Genomic DNA, 23,960 nt, shown 5'->3' with positions numbered 1-23,960 from the left:
GAACACTGATATCCAAGTTTCTGTGTGGACATGCTTTTGTTTTCCTGGGGTTGGATCTTATCCTCAGAGTTAACTGGCTGACTGCACCTTTTCTTGGCCTTTGCTCAGACTGTCCTTTTGGTCTTCACAGTTTTGTTTCCTCTTGCGTAGTCTTCCATTTATTCAGACCTGGTGCCCAGTCTCTTCTATCCAGGGAGCTTTCCTGACTGTCCAGTTCTCATTAGGCCTTTTCTCTTCAGCCTTTGTCATCTAGTCTGTGAAGAATATTTGAGCCCTTGATTTACTTTGTTGTCATTTTTTTCATGAGGGAGAATCTTGTCTAAATATACATTGGTTTCACAGGGAATATTTATTGATATTCACAATACTTGTCTGCATAAATGGAAAATATTTTAGCTTAACAGTTGTTAGAACACAAGTACTTTAAACCATACCAATAATTTCTTCTTGGAGATACTGGTATAGTAAAACTTTTATTAAGAAACTAAATTCTATTAGGCTAATAGAATAGAATTGTTCAGTGAAATTCTCATTTTTTTGCCTGACTCTGGAAGAAAAATGTCAAATTTCCTTCCTTCATTATGCTTCCAGAAGTGGGATTTACAGAATTCTAGCCTTTCACCAACTGTGAGGTTCTGGGGTTGGCTTCTCTGATATCCATAGCTTGTAACCTTAATTTTCTCATCTGAGTACTTGCTAGACATTAACAGTTGCTGGGAGTAAATTGGTTCAGAACTTTGATTTAGCAATAGGGTAATGTTTCCATGGCAGTGACTTCACCCTTCCTTTGATGGTCATGTAAGTTCTGTACCCCTCTATCCAGGAGGTGCTATTTGCATATTAATCCGTGGTCATTGTCCACTGAGTGGTACATAGAGGAAGTAAGTTACAAATTATTGTAAGTGGAGAACACTGCTAGTTGGTTAGTGGAGTCAGTGAACATTTTTGAAGTACTGGATACATGTGTTCTGGGTCTCGTGCTCCCCCTTACTGCCACTTGCAATGGTATGGAGAGTGATTTCAGCGTGACTTGTGGTGAAGACCACTTCTGTTGGCATGACATCTGCCTGATATATGAAATTGTTTTGCAGATAAAATAGAGCGACTGTAAAAACGCCAATTATAAACAGTTCTTATTCTGTGTCACGTCCTCTTCTAAATAGTTTATGTATGTGCTTAGTCACTCAGTCGTGTCCAACTCTTTGTGACCTCATAAACAGTAGCCTACCAGGCTCCTCTATCCATGGGATCCTCCAGGCAAGAATACTGCAGTGGGTTTCCTTCTGGCAATACTGGAACCATTTCCTTCTCCAAAGTACATTATGTAAACTCCACAATATAATCTTCCAAACATCCCACTGAGGTTGATGCTACCATTATCTCCATTTTATGGATGGAGAAACTGAGACACAGAAAGGTTAAGTGATTTGCTCCAGGACACACAGCTCAGAACTGACGGAACTGTGACACAGGCCCACGCATTCTGGCTCCTGTATAGCCACTGCCTCTCACACTAGTTCCTGAAGCATCCGGTTGTCACCAAGAGCAGTGTTAGCGCTCGTAATCACTGGAAGATCTGTGGTCCTTTACATATGTGGATATTTAAAGTGATGGCGGATGTGGAGCTTGGAATAAAAAAATTTGTTTACCATAAAGTAGTTTTCTGTCTTTCCCCATTTGAGTAGTTTATAAATTTGTGTGTTTATTTGAGAAAATCTGATTTAAAGCATGGATGATGTGTTTGGGTGCTAGAGGAGAGGTCAGTAACCTGCAGAGGGCAGACAGGAAATATTTTCACTTTGTGGACTTAAGGTGTCTGTTGTAACAACTCAGCTCTGCTGTGTGGCAGGAAAGCAGCCTTTAACAATACGCAGACAAAAGAGACAGAAACCAGTGATGGCGGATTTACTCGGTTATCAGTAGTTAAAACAGTTGTTTTTTCTTTTTGTTTTTAGTTGCAAGAAGCACAGGATCAACTTACAGAGGCTGTGAGATGTGCTGAGAAAACACAGGATCACGTCCAAAAGTACGATTTAAGCAGCGTAGAAAATAAGTATAAAGCAGATAAACAGTATAGTATGAGAATAGATCAGTAGTGATAATAAACACATTATCATGAAGCTGTGTAACGTTTCAGCTTTGAGCTGTTTTGAGATGCATAATTTTCCCCCATTATTTCCATATTTTTCACATTATCCACAAGTAAAAAAGTGAAAGTGTTAATCGCTCAGTCATGTCTGACTGTTCGCAACCCCATGGACTAGAGCCCTCCAGGCTCCTTTGTTCATGGAATTCTCCAGGCAAGATTCCTGGAGTGAATTGCCATTCCCTTCTCCAGAGGATCTTCCTGACCCAGGGATCGAACCTGGGTCTCCTGTGTTGCCAGCAGATTCTTTACCATCTGAGCCACCAGGGAAAGTGATTAGTCACAAACAGAAAAACAGTACAGTTGCCAAATCATCTCCTTTTCAAAATTCTAAGAAGCTATGTAATTGAACCTGCAGATGTTTGTTCAAAAACAGGATGGTATTTTAAAAATCTGTGTGTGAAAGACTGCTGTGACAGTCCAGGGGTTAAAACTGTGCCTTCCAAGGCAGAGGGTGGGGGTTTGATCCCTGGGTGGGGAGTGAAACCCCACGTGCCTCAAAGCCAGAAAACCAAAACATAAAACAGAAGCAATATTGTAGTCAATTCAATAAAGACTTTAAAAATGGTCCACATCCAAAACAAATCTTAAAAAAAAAAACCTATGTGTGAGAATACTTATTTTAAAATCTGCATTTTAGGCTTGAAATTGAAAATGCCGAGTTACAAACTACAGTCAAAAAGCAAGCGGGCAAAATTGAACAGCTTGAGAAAAACCTAAGTACAAGATCGGTAAGTCAACGTCTTAATTTCTGTCATACTGAGAAAGGATTTTAATTTTTTCACTAGTAATATATAAGAATATTTTGGGCAATGTGAAAATTCTCATTGATTAGCTTATTGCATTTTCATTGATACTGCTCTTTACTAGCAGTGTGATTCCTCTTTATAGAAGAAATTGACTGAATTCATAAAATTAATGATTTTTATAGTAATATTTTGGAGAAGGCAATGGCAGCCCACTCCAGTACTCTTGCCTGGACAATCCCATGGACGGAGAAGCCTGGTAAGCTGCAGTCCATGGGGTCGCTAAGAGTCGGACACGACTGAGCGACTTCACTTTCACTTTTCACTTTCATGCATTGGAGAAGGAAATGGCAGCCCACTCCAGTGTTCTTGCCTGGAGAATCCCAGGGACGGGGGAGCCTGGTGGGCTGCCATCTGTGGGGTCGCCCAAAGTCTGACACGACTGAAGCGACTTAGCTTCAGCAGCATAGTAAGATTTTAATTTAAAAAATTGTGACAGTCCAAAAGCAATATTTTATAGACCACATTTTGTTTGTTCATTCCTCTGTCAGTGAAATTGGGGTTTTTCCACCTTCTGACTATTGTTAATGTTGCTGCCTTGAACATTGGTACACAAACATCTATTTGAGTCCAGAAATTTGAGTAATGATTTGATTGAGAATTTTGAATTTCGTTTGTAATCCAAATCTTTCTGTGAGATTTTTGAGAATGAATCATTTTAAATATTGTAGTTTGTTCTCTTCATTCATAGTGAATACTTTATATAGAACCATTTTTCTGAACGAATGTATTTTTCATTTGTTGAATTTATTTTTTTAAAGAGATGGGGGTTGCATTGGAATTTTTCAAAGATTATTTTAGTAAGCTGTAATTTAACAAAACCTGGAATATCTTGAAACATTGATGAAAATTATTTTAGAGCATCTCTAGAAAGTAAAATGTAATTATAGGCACTCTTTAAAAAACTTTCATTAGCATTAATATTTTATGTGTAAAAGCCTCTATTTTTAACAAATCAATGTTGGTAATTTAAATTCCAGAAAAGTGATGAAATGAAAAATCATTTTAAGTTGTTTTAAGAAAAGTCATCAATTTTGAAATCTGTTCTGGAGAAGGAAATGGCAACCCACTCCAGTACTCTTGCCTAGAAAATCCCGTGGACAGAGAAGCACGGTAGGCTACAGTCCATGGGGTACAAAGAGTCGGACACGACTGAGCCACTTCACTTTCCTATTGGCATCAATCAGGTTTAAAAACTGTGTTTACTACAAACTCATATTAACTTGTGAACTCATGAGAAATAATATTTTTAAGAAAGAATAAATCTCTCTAGGTGTTTAAAAATAATTTTCTTAAATTTTTTTTTCTAAGTCTGAGGATGAAAAGGAACAATTAAAGAAATATATTGAATTAAAACAATCTCTGGAAGATAGGTTGGACCAAGAAAAGAAGAAAAATAGTGAGTTAGAAAAAGAGATTACTGGGTAAGATTTTAATGTTTCTGACAATCTCAACTATTAATTAAAGTATAATTTTATTTTATTAAAACCTTAGACACAAATTCATTTTTATGTGTATTTTCATAATTAAACACATTATCCTATTTCAAAGTTTACTGTGGAAAGTCAGCACAATCTGAAGTGTTTTTGAGTGCAGCAGTATTATACTTATCTGTAATGATATCTAAAACAGTAACAACCGTGCCTCTGGATATAGTAATGTCACTCTGTTCTTCATCATCTATGCTGAATTTTTACTTCTGCAAGGTATCTTTGTTCTTTTTGGTAATCCTGCCTTCTTTTAACTGTGTTCTTTCCCTTTATCATTCAAGTAATTTATTATCTAAAAACCTACCTGTGTTATTGTTGAACAACATTAAAAAGTATCTTGATTTGGTTTATATTTTCTTTTTGCCCCAAAATTTTAGTTATAAAATGTACATAGAAAAATCTATGTGTAACTTAAAGAATAATAAAATTAGTGACCATGTTTTGATCAGTAAGATAAAAAAACTGCTTCTGTTTTTTTGCTGAGTACAGTCAACCCTCATCATCTACAGATTCAGCCAAACCAAGATCAAAAGTATTCAGGGAAAAAAATTTGAGAAAGTTCCAAAAAGCAAAACTTGGATTGGTCTCAAGCTGGCAACTCTTTCTGTAGTGTTTACACTGTATTTGTAACTATTTACAAAGCGTTTACATTGTATTAGATAATGTAAGTGACATAGGAATGACTGAAAGTATAGGGAAGCTGTGCTTAGGGATACTTGAGCATCTGTGGATTTTGTATCCACAGAGTGTTGGGGGATTTCTGAACCAATCCTCAGTGGATGCCAAGGGATGATTATACATAGGGTTCTTCTCTGATTCTCATTAATATTTTTCTCTCTTAATTTTCTCTACATTGCTTTGCATTTTGTTAACAATGTGCTGGGCAAGATTTCAACAGTCTTGAAGAGACTGGTACACACTCTCTCTCTCTCTCTTCTGATTTCCTTTCTTCTAAAGCTCTCAGCTTGGGTTATTTCCCACTTAACTCAGGCTCCAAAGAGCCTCCAAAGAGGCTCCAAAAAGTTTTCTTTTTTTTTTCAAGTTTCATTTTTGGATTTTTATATCTACTTTCTTTTCTTTTATAGAGGCTGTGGTCAGTAGGACCAAACGTGTCTTGTGTCATTTTAAAAAACATTCATATATCATATCTCTTCATCTTTAGCTTGAATACTGATCTCTGGTTTATAACTAATGTTTAATAATAAATTAATATTTCACACTAGCATACTAAAAATTGACGTTAACTTATTTATAAGAACTCATATATATATCACACACAATATATTTAAATGTGATAAAATTTTTCTTCATAATATTTATCTAAGATTAGAATTTAGTTATTATGCTTTCAAGGAATATTAAATTAGAACAATGAGAAAGGATTATAATTTATAGATTTGTTTTTATCTGATAGAACATATATCTGTTTAAATAATTATTAAATATCGGCTCTTAAAGAACTTACTCATTCTATACATTTCTACAGATTTAAGAAAGTCTTAAAAATGACAAGAAGGAAGTTAAATGAATATGAAAATGGAGAGCTTAGTTTCCATGGAGATTTAAAAACCAGTCAAACTGAAATGGATATTCAGATTAATATGCTAAAACATAAGGTAATTTTTAATCAGTTTTCGAACCCCAAAATCACTTAATTTGGGCGAATATAAATCATTCCATGCATTGAGCAATGAAACACAGATTTGTCTATTAATTTTTTAGGTTGGACACCAGTAAAAACGACTGCTTTTCCCTATATCATTTTTAGATAAAAAGGGCTCATTCTTGACTCTCTCTGTCTTGAACCCTGGCTTGTGATCTGAAGCCGAGCAGCACAGCATTAATGACCCCAAAGCATCAGTTGTTTTTGGTGACAGGTTTGTTGAAATCTAATGAACATACCATGCAGTTCATTCATTTAAACTGTACAGTTCAGTAACTTTATTGTGTTTAAGGAGTTATACAAGCATTACCACGCTAGGACATTTTGATCACCCTCCAAAGAAACCTTACAGCTTTTTGCAATCATCCTGTGCCAGTTTTCCGTTCCTGATCTTCCCAGCCTGAGGGAACCTTGACTCCACTCCCTGACTCTGTAGATGGCCCTTTTCTGGACATTTCATGTCAGTGGAATCACACCATGTGGGATCCTTTATAACTGCCTTCTTTCTTTTTTTTTTTTCTTTTTTTTTTCCCCCAATTATTTTTATTAGTTGGAGGCTAATTACAATATTGTAGTGGTTTTTGCCATACATTGACATGAATCAGTGCTGGATTTACATGTGTTCCCCATCCTGAACCCACTCCCACCTCCTTCCCCAACCCATCCCTCTGGGTCATCCCACGTGCACCAGCCCCGAGCACTTGTCTCATGCATCCAACCTGGACTGGCGATCTGTTTCACACTCGATAATATGCAGATTTTGATGCTGTTCTCTCAGATCATCCCACCCTCGCCTTCTCCCATGGAGTCCAAAAGTCTGTTCTGTATTTCTGTGTCTCTTTTTCTGTCTTGCATATAGGGTTATCGTTACCATCTTTCTAAATTCCATATGTATGCATTAGTATACTGTATTGGTGTTTATCTTTCTGGCTTACTTCACTCTGTATAATGGGCTCCAGTTTTATCCATCTCATTAGAACTGATTCAAATGTATTCTTTTTAGTGGCTGAGTAATATTCCATGGTGTATATGTACCACAGCTTCCTTATCCATTCGTTTGCTGATGGGCGTCTAGGTTACTTTCATGTCCTGGCTATTATGAGCAGTGCTGTGATGAACATTGGGGTAAACATGTCTCTTTCAGATGTGGTTTCCTCGGTGTGTATGCCCAGGAGTGGGATTGCTGGGTCATATAGCAGTTCTATTTCCAGTTTTTTAAGGACTCTCCACAATGTTCTCTATAGTGGCTGTACTAGTTTGCATTTGCCTTCTTTCATTTAGCATAATATTTTCAAGGTACATCTAACATGTATCAGTATTTCCTTGCTTTTTATTGCTCAATAATAGTCTATTGTATGGACGTACCAGATTTTATTTATCCATTCATCATCTGATGGATCTTTGGGGTTGTTTCTACTTTTTTGGCTAATGTCAGTAATGTTGCTGTGAGCATTTATGTCTAAGTTTTGGTGTGAACATATTTTTTCATTTCTTTTGGGAATACAGTTATGAATAGAATTGCTGTATTACACAGTAACTCTGTTTAACCTTTTGAGGACCTACCATACTGTTTTCCAGCATGGCTGCATCATTTTATATTTTTATCCAAAGTGTGTAAAACGTTGCAATTTCTATACATTCCTGTCAACACTAGTCGTTACTTGTCTTTGTGAGTATAGCCATCCTAGCAAGTATGAAGTGGCATCTCGTGGTGTTTTATTTCTCTTTCTGAGGAGAGGACAATGAAGATTGAGTTCTAGATTATTAACTACTCAAAGCTACCCATATCTTTTAGAATTTCAGTAAATTGAGATGAGATCAAAAGTCTGATTTTGGTAATTAAACTATTTCTCGTTATTTCTTATAGTTCAAATCATATGTCTCATTGCTTACTAGTCTTCATTGTTTTCAAACTTGAGCAGAAATTCTAAGGAGACACACCTGCCTATTTGTAAGAAATTGTAATTGAAAGGAACCCTGAAAAAACTTCTTTCTGAATAGTTTTTAAGTCTTTCTTCTATTTATATGCTTCTTCTCATCAACATTATTTGTCATTAAAAATCTCACCCTTTATTATATTTCAGTTTATAGGAGACCAGTTTCTACCTGCATTTAAGTTATGTTTCTTTACTATCTCTTTTTCAAAAATCCATTTTTCTGTTTTTTCCTAATCAGCTTTAAGTTTAGCAGCTTCAATAAACAACAATTGGTTTCGTTCAAAATCTACACTTAGGAAAAGGTGGCCAGGAGGGCTGGCTTCTCATCTCCTCGGCTCCAGTTGGGGTAGCTCGAGGGCTGGGGGCTGGAATCAGGTGAAGGTGTATTCATTCCCATGTCTGAGAGTTGGTATCTGTGGTTGGCTGGACTTTGGTGAAGGCAGACAAGTGAAACACCTACCCTGAAGACCTAGGTTCTCTTTGCAGCCTGGGCTTGCTCGCAACATGGGGGCTGGTTCCCAGGTTGAGAGCCAGGCAGAAGCTCTGCTGCCTTGTCTAACCTCACTTTGCAGTTCACGCAGCATCACTTTCATCATCTTCTGTTCAATAGCAGCAAGTCACTTTTACTTGGCCTATATGCTACCTTTTTTACAGAATACATTTTTTAAAACTTAAGGGTACATTTAAACACTAGCACAGTTACTCACTGGCCACAAGTTTTTATGTTCCTTCCATGTGAAAAGTACCCTTTCCCCCCTATTCCCTCACAAGTCTCAGCTACAGTGTCAGGCCCAGGCTCAAGTCAAGGTCTTACCATCTTCATCAGGTACAGATGGCACATGGGGATGCGGTTTCTGGGTGTGATTTCTTGAGTGTGACCCCTTGAGCACACCACTCTCAGTACTAAGACTTGATAACTAAAGGGACAAGTTATCTGCCACCCACACCCCCACCATTCTGCTGGGTGACTAGACTCTCCCGTTCAGAAATGGGAAAGGGGAGGCGCCGTAGTCCATGGCAGCTCTGAGGTCCAGTTTGATGCCGCCAGCTCTCTGATGAGGACTTGGTCCTGCCCATAGGAGTGCTTCTCCTTTGCTCTACCCCCTGAGCTCTGTGTGCTGTCTTTTTCATAAGAAATGACCTCTGTCTGTAGCTGAGTCATGTTTCTTAAGCCAGCTTCCTCTTTGTTGAACTTCTAGGAAAATCCCAAAGGCCTATTCTCATTTGTATGTCTTGGTCTCTGTTAGGCCAAGCACTGTTTTTTTGCTGCCAAGGTTCTCTTTAAAGCTTTTAGTGTCCTGTAAATTGGATTGGGGTTCATGTTGTTGGAGAGGTTACCCTCACAAATCTTTTTTGAGAGAAGCTCTGCGCCTTGGGCTTCTTGTGAAGCTTTGTAGGATGACGCCTTTAAAATCCTTATGCTCTTAAGATCCTTAAAGGAATTTGAGGCAGCACCTTAAGTCTTTCCAGGGCCTTAATGAAGGGTTTTACACAGTCTACAGGCTTCACCTTTAGACCATGTTTCCTGGCAGCACCCTAGGTTTGATCTTAGCCCAGAAGCCGTTTCTCTCCTTTAGCATCATGTGACAACTGGACATGTGGAGATGCTGTAAAGGGGATACAGATATTGAACCCAAATATAATTGAACCCGGTTCCTTTATATTTAATAGTCCTTTTTTTTTTTTTTTTTTTTGGATAGCTAACCCTCTCATTGATGTTCCTTTCAGCTGGCTTGTAGCAAGAGTCTCCTTTCCCCTATGTTTCAGTGTCATTGTCTTCTCTTGCCTGGCAGCTGTCACGAGCATCCTCTTCAAGCACCATCAGGATTCAGTTTACAATGCTGTGAAGCCCTTTGGGTTTTCATTTCTTTCTCTGCATCTGCATTTCAGGTCTCACCTACCTCCAGGTTGAAAGGCATTCTCACATCTTTTAGTTCTTTTTTAATGGTATTTTTAATATCAGTGTCTGTGCCAGTTATTTATTGCCAGCGAATTGTATAATAAACCACGTCAAAGCCTAGTGGCTCAAAACAGCATTTATTTTGTTCACAAATTTGTGTTGGGGCAAGGTTCAGTGAGTGAGGCCAGCGCGTTTCTTTTTCAGTCTGCATCAGCTGGGATGTCGTGAAGGTGGGGACCAGAGTCATCTGAAGATTAGTTCACGCACATGTCTGGCAGTTGGAGCTGGCCTTTGGATGGGACATATGTTGGGGACGGTCAGTGGGGACACTGACAGGTGCTCAGTATGTGGCCTGGGCTTCTTCGCAGCGTGGTGACTGATGCTAAGGGTGGGTTTTCCGCCGGAGCAAAAGTCATATTCCCCAGACTCTGTGCAGTAGAAATCAGTTACTGAGGCCAGCACATATTTAAGGGGAGGGAATTTCAGAGAAAGTGTCAAAGAATTTGTAGACAGTTTCAATACCACCACCTCCACTCAACCTTGACTTACCGAGTAACCATTCTGTCTAAAGGAAAGTTCTTTCCAACATGGTGTCACTGAAATTCCAGCAAATTTTGTTTGTTGTTTTGTTTGGTATGTTCTGTTTTTTTGTGAAAAGTAACAAATGGTTATAAGAATGAGGCATTTTTTGTTGTTGTTGTTGTTCAGAAAAATGTGTGGATTATCTCACTGAACTATTAGGAGATAGGATTTCTTTAACCCTTCGAATCATTTTTCTTTGGAATGCAGTTCAAATTAGCAAAAAGTATTTGTAGTTCAGAAAAAGACTTATGGGATTAGAATCCATATTTACAAGATTTATTAATTAGAGTCTGATTTTCACAGTCTTCTTTTGAAAAGCGTTTAACTCAGCTCTAGATAACTCAATACAGTATCCCTCAAACTTCTTTAAAACATAGGGCATTAAGATGGGGGGAAGGAGTAAGAGACATTCTACTAAGAGGTGACTTGTCATTTTATGGAGAAAAAATAGAAAAGAGTGCAAAATCAAGTGCAGATCTTGTGTGACAAAGATGATGACAGTGAAGAATATATCTTGTGACTCTTGCTGGTTTGAACTTCTTTCTTGATTCTTTGAGTAATCCCTGGTCCTATATTCTACAATACAGATACCATCGTATTTATTTGATCCTGGGTTTGAGTTAGGCTGTGCTCAGTCCACTTGCCTCATTACCCAGCAGTATTGTTTTATTCTTGCAGATCGATGATCTTACAGCAGAGCTGGAAACTGCATCTTCAAAATGTATGCACCTGGATGCAAAAAATCAAGTTCTTCGAGAGGAGTTATTGTCTATAAAAGGAATGCAAAAGAAGTGTGAAAAACTAGAGAAGAATAAAAAGAAGTTGGAGCAAGAAGTAGTGAACCTCAGAAGTCTTATAGAAATGAATATGATAGAACACAGTCAAGTAGAGCAGTATAAACGGGAAATTGAAGAAAGAGCGAGACAAGAACTCGTAGAGAAATTAAAAGAAGTCAACCTATTTTTGCAGGTTAATACGTTCATCTGTCATGTGCTTGAATTCACCTCATTGTCAATTACGTTTTGGATGTATACAGCTTATGTGTTTGCTCTATTTCCCGTAGAGCAGTTGGTTTGGTAGTTTTCTGGAAGGAAGGGGACACTTGTTTCTCCCTTTAAGTATTTCCGTTTCCATCACAGTTATCACCAAATTGACCTTTCAGAGTGATTCTCACTAGAGAATCCTTTCATGTATAAGACCAATTGGTATAAAAGAAGACTACTAGGAGGAAAAGAAAATATTGTGGTTTAGAACTGGTACCATCCTCTTGAATTATTTTCAAGTTGTCTTCTTCAAGTTTTAAAATTTTAAGTTAATCCTCTTATTCTTTGAATTATCAGATTATATAAGCACCACTCTAACAATAATCCCACTTTAATTTTATAATTCTGATTTAATTCACTTCACATTGACAATAATTGTTTTAAACTTCTGCTCTCTCTTTTTTTAACCTTTCAAATTGCTTTCTGAATCACAGACTCAAAACATAAGGGAGGAAATATCATTTTCCAGGTTAATGATTATTTTTAAAATGTTACCTTTTTAAATTTGCCTTAGATACAAGCAGCATCTCAAGAGAACTTAGAGCAGTTACAAGAGAAGAATAATGCTTCCATAAGAAGTCAGATGGAACTCAGAATTAAAGACTTGGAATCTGAACTCTCCAAGGTGAAAACTTTGCAAGAAGATTCTCATAAAGCAGAGTTGGAAAAATATAAGCATCTCTACCTGGTAGAACTAGCAGTTAGAAAGTCATTGGAAGGTAAACTAGACAAGTAAGTCAAAACACAGAATCACAGAAACTAAATTTAGTTCGTTAATTTGTCTCTAAAGCCTAATTTTTTTAGAGCGCGGTTCGTGAGATTAGTAGGAAGTGAAAGTTGACTAGATGGTCACTGCTAGAGGGCGCCCTAGGACAAGCTATTAATACTGTGTCCTTTTAGGTTTTTCTATACTGCATAAAGGCATACTTCTGAAACTGGGGGCAATGAACACAGGGGTGAAAGGCAGGATAATTCACAGAGTGGCTAGAAGTAGCATGGTGACCTGACTGAGGGGTGTGGAGGACTGAAAGGGCAGATCGCACCTCCAGGGCTGAGTCCAGCTTTCCCCAGTGTCTGAAAGCAGAGCTTTCCCAGGAAACCTTTCATAAGCCAAAACAGCATAAAGCAAAGAAGAAGGGACCCGAGGACACGTTTGGCTAGTCGGTACATAAAATGAGTATGCACAAGTGAAACACGGGTGCTCCCAGATAGGTAACTTGACCTGAGATGTGGGGTGTGGCTTCCGGGAAGGAGCTCCGTGGGGCCAGTCTCCCTGCTTGGCCAGCGCGATGCCTCTCTCTGTAAAATGTACACTGAACCTTTTTATATGAAACCAAAAAGGCTCTTCAAAAAGAAATTTTTGTTTTTTTTGATTATCAAAAACAGATGTTGATGTAGGCCTTTCCTATAAGCGAAGTAACGTGAAGTGCACTTTGGAACAGCAGGGGATACTTGTAGTTGTTCCTGGGGCTGTTTTAGCTCTTCTCAGTTACCCATTTACTTTGTTGTCCTCCCCTCAAGATTGTGACTCTAGATGATACCTCAGAGCCAAATGCTTAATTTCTCCGAGGTCGTGAGTGACACGTGTACACAAGGGTGGTGAAAGCAAATGCTTGAACGCAGCTTTGTGGGAGGTGTGTCTCTTCACCTCTGAACTGTTTCCTGGGGGCAGGCGTGTCCCAGAGGCAGCAGGGGTCACTGTGGGCCCACCTCCTTTTCTCTCTGACGCCCTTTCTCTCCTCTCCCAGCGGTGACTGGTTACCTGAGGAGCCTCAGAGGCGTGCACTTCTTTAGAACAAGGTTACAGCTGTCACTGTTTACAGGAGGCCCGCTCTATGTGTTCAGGGTTCAAACAGTTTAATGGGAATTCCGTTTACTATACGGCAACTTAAAAAACACAAATCATTTAGGGAAACACGAGCAAGGTTGGTGTTTTCCATCTTCCCCAGGACTCATGAGAGGCTGGCAGAGATCAACACCAAACTTGAGGTGGAGAAGCAGCAGAACAGATCTTTACTCAGCACTCTTAGCACGAGGCCAGTCCTGGAGCCCCCTTGTGTTGGAAATTTCAATAATCCTTTAGTGCTCCATGAAAGTCTTACTCCAAGAGCAAATGGAGGGTTTTCTACCTCAATTCCACGCCGTTCAGATGACAGCATGGAGACTTACTTGACCAAGGTTAGTTCTGTTATCTTTTTTCACTGGGTTTCAGATTTCTGATATGAATGATCCTTGTTTTTAATTTGGTGAACTTCTGAGTTGTTTATTTGACTTAATGCACCCTAAGTAAAAGTCATAATTAGCTGTGCTAATAAAGGAGACAGAAATTTTATGATTTTTTTGGTCCCAGAGTTCTTGATTTTAAGAGATACTTACTAAACTATTAAATTTCTCAAAAAGCTGTGTTTAAATTCTACTTTAGAAACAAAATCTTATTGCCTAGTATCCAAAAGTATTCTTTTAGATGTTTCACTTCCTTTCTAATTGATTTCAGTTGGAAATGGTTCATAATCATTTCCAAGCTCTGCTGTATGCAGCAAAGTTTTTCTACCTCTAAGCATAAGTGAATCACTGGCATCTGAACACTAACCACATATGGATGCTTTTTGTTTTAAGGAATCCTAGATAAATCCTTTTTATGAATTAAATAAGCTTATAATACTAAACCAAAACATTAATTTCTAGTTTTAGCTTAACATTTCTTGTCATTTTCTTACATAAAATTTGTCATTTCTTACAAAAATGACATTTTTGTCATTTTCTTTAATTACTATTTTACCTATAGCTTTTTTTTAATTAAAAAAAATCTTATCGCTTCTCGGCCTTTTGGCTAAGATCAAGTGTAGTATCTGTTCTTATCAGTTTAATATCTGATACGTCCTCTGTCCGAGGACAATATATTAAATGGATTTTTGGAGCTGGGAGTTGGAATAGGAGCTTGCTCCGTCCGCTGTACGCATCGACCTGGTATTGCAGTACTTCCAGGAACGGTGCACCCATAAAAATAAAAAAACAAAGAAAAGAAAAAAAAAAAAGAAAAAAAAAAAATCTTGCTGAGCATTTGTAGAATACTTCTAGATTTGTAGTATATTCAAACATTTAAAAATTATAAATGAAGCTCACTTTATCTCTATCTTGATATCACCTGGATGAATGGTATCTAAGATAGCAATGATGGGGAGTCTTTAAATTGCCACCAGTTTTCACTGTTTAATCATTGTGATTAAAATATCCATTTCAGTCAGTGCACCCGGGTTTATCGTTTTGATAGTGTTTTCATGATGTTTATGGTGCAGATAAAAGTAGCCCTTGTTAAATGCAGTCTCAACCTGTGTTCTCATTTGGCTTCTTGCCATCATAGGAGAGCAATCTAAGGTTTCATCGACAGCACTGCGGCTACGTTGGGTCTTAGTACTTGAGAGCCGTGAACCTGGAGGACGTGCTTTAGCTGTGCAGTCACAGCGGGCCTCCGAACACTTCATGCCAAGTCAGACACTGCCCCACGCAGGCCTAAGAGGAGGAAGCAAATGCTTGACCCCCGTCCCAGGGGCAGGCTGCCTACTGCAGACTCAAGTTCACGATGCTGTGGGCACATAACATCTTGTCAAAGAAGAGATTTGGAACCAAGCAAGCACTTTGGGAGAAGTTCCTTCTCCCAAACTCACCCATTTTGTAACTGTCCCCACCTCTCATAAGGAGGGTAGGAGTAGAAGTCCTCACCTTGGAACTTTTCTCCTTCAAGTTCCCTGTCTTGTGTTTTTAAAAAATTTATGCTTTATAAATTAACTGTATCAACTGACTGCTACATATAGGAGTTTGACAATAATTTATTCTTGTTCTTGCCTTTAAAACATGATTTAGTTAGAAAGCTCCTATGTCATGTCATGCCACAAGTCTTGTTGAACTATGTAAGAAGGCTTTACATATTCATTTTCTCTACGTTATAGTTAAAAATCTATGTGTTTTTTCTTAATCTGAGGAAGTAGCTGGCATAGGACTCTGGACTCAGGAAGAAAGTCATTGGCTTTATTACTTCTTTTGTAGAATTACGAACTTTGCCTAAATCATGACTCTCATACCTTAAAAAAAAGTTGTGGTTTTTTTTTCTTCAAAGAAAACAACCTTTCTTTAAAAAAAAAAAAAAAACACTTTTGTGGGAACCATATTACATAAAACGGAGAGAAGTATAAAGCCTTTTAGCCAAAGGAATGGCCAGAGGTCCTGCACTTGTGATTTCTCCGTCCCTCAACCCTGCAGTGATCCCTGTGGGACCTACCACGTCTATGGGACATAGCTCAGAAATGAACACTTATGAGAGAATCCTTCTCACTAAACACCTTTAGAATAAAAACTTGCTTGTACATTGTTTTCTTGTGTATAATTTTCTCACCTTTCTGTGTTTTCGTGAAATGGAGAAGCTTAAAGAAAATTGCAGATGTGTTCTCCTTAATAACATTCGACTCAAACTACTTCCTCCATTTGAACAGGATCCTCACCTAGAAATCAAAATAAAGGTCTTGGAAGTATGTATTTAGGGCAGGAGCTGTGAGGGGGGAGAAGATAGTAATCTTGTGGGTCATTCCTAGGATTATGGATCATTCTCTAATTTGAAATTATGTGTACTCCATAGACTGATATTTATTGTACTTTTTATCAGATTAAATAACATTCCATATATATGTTCTCTGTTGTCTATAAGTGGAATAAGTAGGAATTCATTTTCTTTATGTGATTATTTTTCTACTTAAGTAATCTTCAAGTTAGGTCTAGTCTCTAAAAGTATTATTTAAATGTCACATTTAGTAAGCTGTATAACATTCCTATGATAATATCTCTTGCTTAAGTTAAAGATAATAATATTTGACTTATTTCAGATGCGGCAGGAGTTGGACAGGAGTATAACTAGAGAACTAAGAGAAGGTATGTTGCCAAAATGTATGAATTAAATTTAGACATTGATTTCTGAAATAGACTGTAAACAGTAAATGGCATCTCTGTCCATTGTTTGGATAACAGATACTATGTTAAATATTTTTTCTTATCCATAGCTAATGAAAAATGTAAAAGCATGAGCAGTCATAGTGAAAAATATTCTTCCTCATTTATCCATCATGTTCCATAGTTTTAAAAAAAATCTCCAAAGGTCTATGTATTTCTGTGTATTTCGGGCTGTATCCTTCCTCTACTGCTGCCATCGCTGAGGAACTGTCCGTCTGCACCCTGACGCCATTCTTAGGAAGCATGGCGTCCACACTGTCTCAGCGCTGGTAGCGGTTAAGGCTAGAACACCCAGACTCAGGCAGTCATGTTTGCATAGCTGTCACCTGATGGCTGCCTTTATAATTTCTGTGTCATTGACTTTGTCGCTAGTTTATCTCTTGCCCTCAGGAAAAGCTCCAAACACCCGCATCAATTTGGGTCCTTCGAAAGTAGTTGGCCTTATCTCTTTACCACCTTACTCTGCCCCGTAGCTCTGCATCTAACCAGCCAGACTCTGTAGGATCCCACAGATTCGTTTCCTCACCTCCGGTCTTTGTACGTGCTTCTCCCCTCCATCTCCTGCACTTTTTCCTGTCCTTCAGGCATCTGCTTCCATAGCACCTCCACCAGAAAGCTGGCAGTACTGACGCAAAGCCGGCTGTCCCTTCTGAGTGTTCCCTGTGCAGTCTTGTATACCTGTCTTAGTATTTGTAACTCTGTATGGAAATCGCCTGTTTATCTGTTTTTCCAGTTTATGGCATTATCATTTCTCAGGGTGGACTGGGTCACCTTCATTTTGTAATTCCAGTGTCACAGCAGCTTAGCAGATAGTTATTGAGTAGATGAATGAAGAATGAGAAAGCCAGAAGCTCTGATACTCAGCCACATGTGGGACCATGGGCTGATTATATAATTGTAGTCTTGTATTTTGTTTTCTGTCATCTATAGATATGTTTCATTTTTCAGAGCACTTAGAAATATCTCAGGTTTTTGTTTTTATGTTTTTTCTTTTTACTAATACTGAGTTAACTCAAGTATTTTAGATAAAGAATGTGATCCTTTTTCTTTCCAGCTGCTGCTGAATTTGAATCTGAGTCCTATGGATTGTCTCCTCTAGGAGCTACAGATGGGTCAAATCTGTATGAGGACCTGCTTTTGAAAACATCACAAGAATATGTACAGATTTTGAAGAAAAAATATATGATCTGAAAGATAAATAGTAAAAATTTCCCTTCTGGACTGTTTTCATGACATTTTAGTTGTTTCTCATTAAACATGATGAGAAAATCTTTATTAAAGGGAACTATTTTTGTGTGTGTGATGAAAATTTAATGGTATTTTAAAAATACTACTTTTAAGTAGTATTAATACTACTTTTAAACAGTAGTATCTAAGTACTTATGATACTAAGTATTTTCTCTGCAGCTAACTTACTTTTAAGTGATTTAAAAACCAGCACTGTTAAGTTTTCCATATTCAAAATGAAAGTGTTAGTCACTCAGTCATGTCCGACTCTGTGCGACCAATGGATTGAAGCCCGCCAGACTCCTCTGTCCTCCGCTATCTTGTGGAGGTAGCTCAGATTCATGTCCATTCAGTCAGTGATGCTCCCAACCGTCTTGTCCTCTGTGTCCCCTTTCGCCTCCTGTCTTCCATCTTTCCCAGCATAAGGGTCTTTTCTGATGAATCAGCTCTTCACATCAAGTGGCTGAAGTATTAGAGCTTCAGCCTCAACATCAGTCCTTCCAATGAATATTCAGGATTGATTTCCTTTAGGATTGACTGGTTTAATCTCCTTGCAGTCCAAGGACTCTCGAGCGTCTACTGTCAACACCACAGTTCAAAAGCATTAATTCTTTGGCAGTCAGCCTGCTTTATCGTCCAACTCTCATATCCATACGTGACTTCTAGAAAATAGTGTATATATGTTAATCCCAATCTCCTAATTTATTCTTCCCCTCATGTTTCCCCTTTCATAACCATAATTTGATTTTGAGATGTTTTGAGTTGGTTTCTGTTGTGTAAATAAGCTTATTTTTATTAAATTCCACATGTAAGTGATGTGATACTTGTTTTTCTCTGTCTGAGTTATTTCACTTTGTATTGTAATTTCGAGATCCATCTGTGTTGCTGCAAATAACATTATTATTTCTTTTTATGGCCGAGTAATATTCCATTTTGTTTGTGTGTGTGTGTGTATGTGTGTGTGTGCACCACATCTTCTTTATCCATTCTTCTGTTGATGGACACTTAGGTTGCTTCAATGTCTTGGCTATTGTAAATAGTTCTGCAATGAACATTGGGGTGCATGTACCTTTTTGAATTATGGTTTTCTCCAGATATATGCCCAGGACTGAGATTGATGAATAATATGGCAACTCTATATTTAGTTTTTAAAGAAATCTTTATAGAGTTTCCTACAGTGGCTGTACCTAGTTGTATTCCATAAGTAGTGTAGAAGGGTTCCCTTTTCTCCACACTCTCTCCAGCATTTATTGTTTGTATATTTTTTGATGGTAGCTCTTCTGATTGGTGTGAAATGATCCCTTAGTATAGTATTTCTGCATTTCTCTAATTAGTGATGCAGGGCATCCTTTCTGAGCATCCCTTCATGTGCTTTTTGGTCATCTGTAGGTGTTCTTTAGAGAAATGTATATTTAGATCTTACACTCATTTTTTGATCAGGTTGTTTGTTTTCTGATATTGAGCTCTTTGAGCTGTTTGAATATGTTGGGGATTAATCCCTTGTCAATTGCATCATTTGCAAATATTGTCCCCCATTCTGTGGGTTGTTGTCTGTCTTGTTTATGATTTCCTGCACTGTGCAAAAGCTTTTAAGTTTAATTATATCCCATTTGCTTATTTCTGTTTTTATTTTCATTACTCTAAGAGGTGGATGAAAAAAGATACTGCTGTCAATTATGTCAGAGAGTGTTCTGCCTATATTGTCCTCTGAGTTTTACAGGACCTGTCTTATATTTAGGTGTTTAGTCCATTTTGAGTTCATTTTTGCATATGATGTTAGGGAGTGTTCTAATTTCCTTCTTATACATGTAGCTGTTGAGTTTTCTCAGCACCACTTGTTGAAGAGACTGTCTTTTCTCCTTTGTATAGTCTTGCCTCCAATATCCTAGATTAACTGACCACAGTTACGTAGGTTTCTCTCTGGACTTTCTGTCTTGTTCCATTGATCATTCAATATATTTCTGTTTTTGTGCTAGTACTGTGTTTTGATTACTGAAGCTTGCAGAGTAGTCTGCAGTCAGGGTACCTGATTCTGTCGGCTCTTGCTTTTCTTTATCAAGACTGCTTTGGCTGTTTGGGGTCTTTTATTTCCAAAAATGTAAAATTTTTGTCCTAGTTGTGTGAAAAATGCCATTGGTAATTTGATAGGAATTGCACTGAATCTATAGATTGCTTTGGATACTATAGTTATTTTGACAGTTATACAGTTATAATGTCACTTTCCTTTCTGTATTTATTTGAGTTTCCTCTCTTTCCTTCTTAGTTTTGGTAAGGGTTTATTGATATTGTTTCTTTCAGGCAATGAACTTAACAGTTCTTGCATATGAGCAGTGGGCAGTCTGGCACGCCAGGCCTCTGTGCGCACGGGCAATGTGTTTAGAAGTGTCGCCTAGCAACCATCATTCTGGGACAAAAGATTCCAAACCGTTGAGCTTCCCAACTGGGAGGTTGTGGTGGGACCACTCTGACTTATCTGTAGCGCTTGTGTTGCGTTTAGGGGACTGTGAAGAGCTGAGGGGGAGGTGAGGTGTGTTCGGAGTCCCTAGGCTCTGCGATGAAGAAGATTTTTGGCTTCGGGAGTAAGAAGGGAGCGTCGCCCTTTGGCTCCTCCATCAACCCGGTGAGAGACAGCAGTGATAGAATCAACTTCCAGCCCGGGTACCACATCCGAGACAAGGACCTCAGAAAGATCCACAAAGCTGCCACTGTGGGCAATGTAACCAAAGTGCAGCAGGTTCTGCTTTTTGGAAAAAATGGCCTGAATGACAGGGACAAAATGAACAGGTAAGTGGGGTGGCAGGGCCTGGCAGAGATCCCTCCTGTGAGTTTCCCCTCCAAGGCTCCTGGATACCTTCCTGGGATCCAGCACCCCGCAGACTTTATAGGCAGCCAAAGCCTTAGCTGGTTTTGGACCCACTTATAATTCCCCTTATAGAGCACTTTACTGATAGTTTTGAAGTCGTTTAACTGAATGTCGGTAATCACAGAAGTGAAATGAAACATGAATAGCATCTGTTTTTCCTTTCTTCCTCCTACTTTTTATTTGCATGGGTTAGCATGATGTACTCATGAATAAGAGCTCTGAAGTTATATAGCCTTCAAGAAATCTTCTGAACCTCCTGGCTCTCACATTTTTTCTCATGTGATTTATGAAAGCACTTCTTCATGGATCGCTTCTTGTGGATCATGGCAGTGGACAGATTTCTGATGTTGTCAATATCTTATTGTTAATGTATACATTTTTATACCATAAGGTTATATATTATAGAACACTGCATAGTGAGCAAAATAATTTCCATGCCAAATCAACTTCTGGATTAAAAATTCTTCAGATACAGTTCGGTATCCATTTTATGTCAGTGTACACTTAGGTATATGCGTTCTTCGCTGAAGGACCTTAGAAGACAGCTTTGAAGTAGGAAGCTGGCTGTGCCCTTGAATAGGAAGACATTTTCTTAGGATGTATGGTCTTTCTATATTTAAACCAAATCAGCATTTCATGGTTTTAAAGATTTAGGGTTACATATGCTGTCTTTAATTGTTGTGATGAAATTAAAAGTTTTGTATAGTAGAGGAAGATGTGCCCTTCTAGATATCAAAATGTGCTGTAAGTGCCCACAAAATGTTCATTTACTAACAACTGAAAAGATAGAGAAATGCATGGAACAGAATGCCCAAACACCCAAATGTATGTAAAACTTTAGAACTTGATAATGATGACCTTTTCTGTTAGAAATGATAAACTGTGTGTAGATGGTGGAGACATAACCTGGTAAAAGAGAAAAGTAGCTCAATTTTTATCTCACCAAAAAGTTTCAGACTGAGTATGGATCAAACATTTCAAATATGCACAGTGAGAAAAGTACAAGAATAAAACTCAAATTCCTATTTATACATTTTTTTATCTGCTGACAGAGACCTTCTGTTTTTTCTATTTCTCCTGTTTCTTAACCTTAATTGTTTAATTGGAGAGTAATTGCTTTACCGTGTCGTGTTGTTTCTGCTGTATGACGTCATGAATCAATCAGGTGTATTCCTTGTGAGCCTCCCGCCCACCCCAACGACCTTCTGAGAAGGATTTCAAAAGTAAGAATTCTGGAGTTTCCGGCACATATAAAAAAAAGAGAAGAAATCTGGATGTTGATTTAACATTTTAACAACACAAAAAATTTAAAACTCTGTAGATCAAGCTGTCTATAGGCAAGTCAGATTAGCAGACAGGGCTTGTCTTTTTGGCACTAATAGGAATGTGCACAGATAAAAATAACTTCTCACTTTCAATTTTTTTGAGAATTTTTTTTGAGGATTGATATCTTCTCACAACTTTCAGCCTTTTCAGAATTCAAGGGAATCTAGGGAGTTACTTGGTCGTCCAGTGGTTAAGACTCACTGCTGTGGGCCCAGGGTTGATACCTGGTGGGGGAACTAAAATCCTGCAAGCTACCGGGATATATTGTACAACATGGGGAATATAGCAAATATTGTATAATAACTTTAAATGGAGTATGACCTATAAAAATTGTGAATCACTATGTTGTGTACCTGTAATATATAATAATATGTAATATGCATCATCTATACTTTAATTAATGGAGAAGGCAATGGCACCCCACTCCAGTACTCTTTCCTGGAAAATCCCATGGACAGAGGCACCTGGTAGGCTGCAGTCCACGGGGTCGGGAAGAGTTGGACACAACTGAGCGACTTCAATTTCACTTTTCACTTTCATGCATTGGAGAAGGAAATGGCAACCCACTCCAGTGTTCTTGCCTGGAGAATCCCAGGGACGGGGGAGCCTGGTGGGCTGCCGTCTATGGGGTCGCACAGAGTCGGACACGACTGAAGTGACTTAGCAGCAGCAGCAGCATACTTTAATTAAAAAGAAGCAACCTTAGATAAAAAGACCTTATGGTAATTATATCAACAGGAGAAATGAGAAATGAACAAACAAAAATGCTACCAATTATAGTTGTACAGACATTGTGAATTATAAATTTCATTCCAATATCAGAGATGTTAAAATGTGAGAAAATGAACATATTAGAATCACTGAAGTACAATGTTGTCTCTAATCCTCAAAATGTATCTGCAAAGGAGGTGTGATCCCCTTTGACTTCATGGAGTTTTGTCCTTATAAAATAGTAGTAATAGTAATAAGTATGATTATATTACCTAACAATTACTGAGCTGTTATCTGTGTGAGGAACGGTTCTAAACTCTTTGCATGGATCTCATTTAAGCATCGCATATGGTGTCCTGTGACAGAACTACTTCTCTCTCTCCATTCTGTTGATGAGGAAATTGAGGCACAGAGAGGCTGAGCAACAGCTAATAAGTGACAGAGTGAAAGTCAAATTCAAACCCAAGTTGAGCTGAATCTCAAGGTCAAGGTCATTCTATTCAAGTAGATTGTTCTTTCATTACTGTGTTAAGAAGAGCTAATGCTAATATATAATGTTCTTCTCCAGAAGGAAATGAAATATTTGTTTCAGAGGGATAAGGAATAGCATGCTATTGACTGTTTTCAATCACAGGAACAATTGTGTATTTTGAAACAGTGACACTACAGTTTCCTGAACACTCCTCTTGCTTTTGTAGGACTGCGCTCCACTTGGCCTGTGCCAATGGCCATCCAGCGGTGGTAACTCTCCTCCTGGAGAGAAAATGCCTGCTTAACCTCTGTGACAGTGAACACAGGACCGCGCTGATGAAGGTATGGGGCAGCGAACCGTGTCCACATGAGATGGGTGGATTTAATTACTGAGGCGAAAAGTGAATTTATCTCGTTTAGATAGAGCAAACTGGTGAAGCTTGTGGACTGTGTACTTTGAATTCCTAGAATTTACACTGTGTTTCTTGGCACACACTGACAGGCGGTGGAATGCCAAGAGGAGGAGTGCGCGACTCTCCTGCTGGCGCACGGCGCGGACCCGAACGTCAGGGATGTCCGCGGGAACACCGCGCTCCACTATGCCGTCTTTTGCCAGAATATATCACTCGCAGCAAAGCTGCTTTCCTACGACGCCGATATAGAAGCCAGGAACAAGGTATAACTCAACTAACTTTATTTACAAAATATTTGTGAAGCATTTTTTTAATCTACAAGTGTTTTATTTATAGCTATGTAAATAGGTAAACTGAATAGTGTCCACCAAGCCCTGTTACCAT

At 38.3% G+C, this 23,960-nt stretch overlaps 2 protein-coding genes and 1 non-coding gene across 8 annotated transcripts in view; all 3 read left to right on the top strand.

Moving 5' to 3' along the window:
• The window catches only part of ANKRD26 (ankyrin repeat domain containing 26), a 71,906-nt gene extending 53,293 nt beyond the window's left edge, over positions 1-18,613 (top strand). For 5 of the 6 annotated variants that reach the window (XM_061126091.1, XM_061126088.1, XM_061126089.1 and 2 more), the window contains 9 exons: positions 1,956-2,026; positions 2,787-2,877; positions 4,264-4,376; positions 5,929-6,058; positions 11,203-11,493; positions 12,082-12,299; positions 13,517-13,745; positions 16,442-16,487; positions 17,620-18,613. In XM_061126091.1, the coding sequence (XP_060982074.1) occupies positions 1,956-2,026; positions 2,787-2,877; positions 4,264-4,376; positions 5,929-6,058; positions 11,203-11,493; positions 12,082-12,299; positions 13,517-13,745; positions 16,442-16,487; positions 17,620-17,756 (1,326 nt within the window). In that variant the 3' untranslated portion in view covers positions 17,757-18,613. Of the gene's footprint in view, positions 1-1,955; positions 2,027-2,786; positions 2,878-4,263; positions 4,377-5,928; positions 6,059-11,202; positions 11,494-12,081; positions 12,300-13,516; positions 13,746-16,441; positions 16,488-17,619 lie in introns of those variants that run through there. The other variant, XM_061126090.1, reaches the window with a different exon arrangement.
• On the top strand, positions 14,378-14,568 carry LOC133045371 (U2 spliceosomal RNA). The gene has a single exon (XR_009690245.1). It is a non-coding gene; the product is annotated as a U2 spliceosomal RNA (small nuclear RNA).
• A 3,930-nt stretch (positions 18,614-22,543) lies between the features above and the next one.
• The window catches only part of LOC133044617 (ankyrin repeat domain-containing protein 26-like), a 54,602-nt gene continuing 53,185 nt past the window's right edge, over positions 22,544-23,960 (top strand). Inside the window, exons 1-2 of the mRNA XM_061126092.1 lie at positions 22,544-23,505; positions 23,666-23,839. Of these exons, the coding sequence (XP_060982075.1) occupies positions 23,500-23,505; positions 23,666-23,839 (180 nt within the window). The 5' untranslated portion in view covers positions 22,544-23,499. The remainder of the gene's footprint in view (positions 23,506-23,665; positions 23,840-23,960) is intronic.

The sequence above is a fragment of the Dama dama genome, chromosome 23 (genome assembly GCF_033118175.1).
Source record: "Dama dama isolate Ldn47 chromosome 23, ASM3311817v1, whole genome shotgun sequence".
Taxonomy (NCBI): domain Eukaryota; kingdom Metazoa; phylum Chordata; class Mammalia; order Artiodactyla; family Cervidae; genus Dama; species Dama dama.
Note: the sequence above shows the minus strand (reverse complement) of the source record. Positions and strands in the feature narration are given on the sequence as shown.